The sequence below is a fragment of the Mesitornis unicolor genome, unplaced genomic scaffold, assembly GCF_000695765.1.
Source record: "Mesitornis unicolor isolate BGI_N332 unplaced genomic scaffold, ASM69576v1 scaffold40514, whole genome shotgun sequence".
NCBI classification, from domain to species: domain Eukaryota; kingdom Metazoa; phylum Chordata; class Aves; order Mesitornithiformes; family Mesitornithidae; genus Mesitornis; species Mesitornis unicolor.
This window is the reverse complement of record NW_010178781.1, coordinates 1-2,086: the sequence shown is the minus strand read 5'-3', so window position 1 is coordinate 2,086 and position 2,086 is coordinate 1. Positions and strand designations below refer to the sequence as shown.

General features: G+C 50.9%; 1 protein-coding gene across 1 annotated transcript in view; it reads right to left on the bottom strand.

Annotated features, from left to right (window-relative positions):
• Positions 1-1,475, bottom strand: part of TAF7 (TAF7 RNA polymerase II, TATA box binding protein (TBP)-associated factor, 55kDa) — a gene marked incomplete at its 5' end in the record, with an annotated part of 4,271 nt that extends 2,796 nt beyond the window's left edge. The window contains 4 exons of the mRNA XM_010182563.1: positions 334-392; positions 599-725; positions 1,109-1,242; positions 1,397-1,475. Of these exons, the coding sequence (XP_010180865.1) occupies positions 334-392; positions 599-725; positions 1,109-1,242; positions 1,397-1,475 (399 nt within the window). The remainder of the gene's footprint in view (positions 1-333; positions 393-598; positions 726-1,108; positions 1,243-1,396) is intronic.
• Positions 1,476-2,086: the final 611 nt, after the last annotated feature.

Genomic DNA, 2,086 nt, shown 5'->3' with positions numbered 1-2,086 from the left:
AGGAATGAGTGAGGGCTCATTTCCATGCGAATCTTCCCTTCTTTGTGAGCAGGAATAGATGCGCTATGGCAAGGCAGCCACAGGAACAGAGTCCAGCAGTTCTCTGCACAGAGGATTTTCCCCTCAGGAGCATCTTGGAAAACACGGAGGAAGCACTGAAAGAAGCATTTAAATCTGCTACCCTCCCTTCACTCTCATCTCGGGCAAGGAAATATGTGAAACAATGTTTAAAAATCACATGTTTTATGGACTAATAGACAGTTACAGCTCTAATGTCTCTGCCTTCCCCATCCCTTGGTTATTGCATCTCCATGTGTGTGGGAAGCAACTCACCTTCTTCTTAGCCGTCTTCCGAAACCGTCTCTTCCGTACATTTTTCAGGGGAAGAGTGACTGTGAGAGAGGAAACAGATTGCATGTGTTAGGCAGATGGCCCAATGCGAGAGCTGCATGCCAAAAGGGAGAAAACGTCTTCAGGAACAGAGGGAGCACTGTAAATGGAGCAGCAGCACAGCCAGAACATGGCAGCGGTGAGTCCCCTGCACAGCTGTGGGGACGCTGGGGTGGTGGGGTGGAGGCCTGGCACAGACTCTACTCACTGCCATGGTTCCAGATGAATTTCTTCTCTCTGTCCTTGTCCTTCTTCCTGTTTGCCTTGGGGTCAGTGCTCACAGTTTGCTCTTCCAAAGGAGGGTAGAGATCACCATCCACGGTGCAAACAAGCATCTGGAACCCCCACATAAACACAAAGGGTACTGATCATAACACAAGGACAAAAGGCTGAGAAAGCTCTTCTGGAAAATGAACAGTGAGTGCCCACTGCACGTTGTGAGCCAAAGGGATCCATGGGCATGGGGTATGAGAAACACGACGTTTCATACCCAGCACAGTTCGTATAAACACAGCAGCAGTTAAGAAGGACAATTACATTTCATGCTTCAGAAATGGGATTTCTACACACCAAGCAGAATGAGGAATTTTAAACCGCTAATATTACAAAAATTGGCCATGTTATACCAGGTATCCAGCTGCCAAAGTGCCCAAGGGTTTTTCTAGAGAGGGGAGCAAGGAATCAAGCTATTGGGGCAGGAAATAGGGACAGCTCATACCTGGCAAATATCCGCTGTCTTGTAGAAGGTTTTCTTGTCAATGGTTTTTAAGCTCTCGATGATGCAGGGCAGATCCACCAGCTTGGCTGCCAGTGGCACCCGGTCTACGCGGACAATCCCATGGCGCCCATCCGCTGTGGAAAGCCACCGGACAGGTGAGCGCTGTCGCTAAGCAGCTAAACTGAGTAATACATTCCCGGGCAGCAGAAATTGCACAGGAAAACATGGCACAGTTTTGCTTGTGGACAGTCGGAGGAGTTTTCAGATGCCCTGATACTGCTCACTCACCATGTAGCTCGATGGTGAGCCTGTCCTTCAAGTTGACATTCCCGGACTGCACTGCTCGCCGCACAGTGGAGGCGTATTCCTGAGAAGGTTGGACAAACTTACATCAGGACTGTGTGTGCTCCTGCCAAAAAATCACCACAGGCTTGTCCAGCCTCCCCAGCTTTAAACACCACTGCCATCCCAATGCAGAAATACAACTGCAAGAGCCATAATGAAAGAAAAACGCACCCCCCTCCCAATACCATGCACTAACCCTGCGGCTCTGCTGTTCCCAGCGCCCTTCACAGCCCTGACACGATACGTGACGGTGCCCCACAGATACCACAGCTCTGGAGAACGTCACAGCTCTCCCCACCAAGCTCTCGGGGTCTCCACAGGACACAGTTCCAGCTTTAAGCATCCAACAAACAGCACCCAGCACACTGACAGCCACTGCAGCTGAAGACTCAGCACTTGCTAAAGCTCAAACCTTACAGAAATCTCCTCCCTAATGCTCTGTCTTCTGAGCCTCTTGCTCCATGTCGCAGGAGCACCGCTCAACAGGAGGCAGTGGAAAATCTGTCCCAGTGAGTGGGAATGCGCTTCCCACGGTCAAAAGCATCCACCCTGCTTCCACATCCCTTGCCAGATCCGCACATTTCCCATTGCCTTCACCCGCCTTGCTCATCCCTCTCCCAAGCCCGGTGCTCG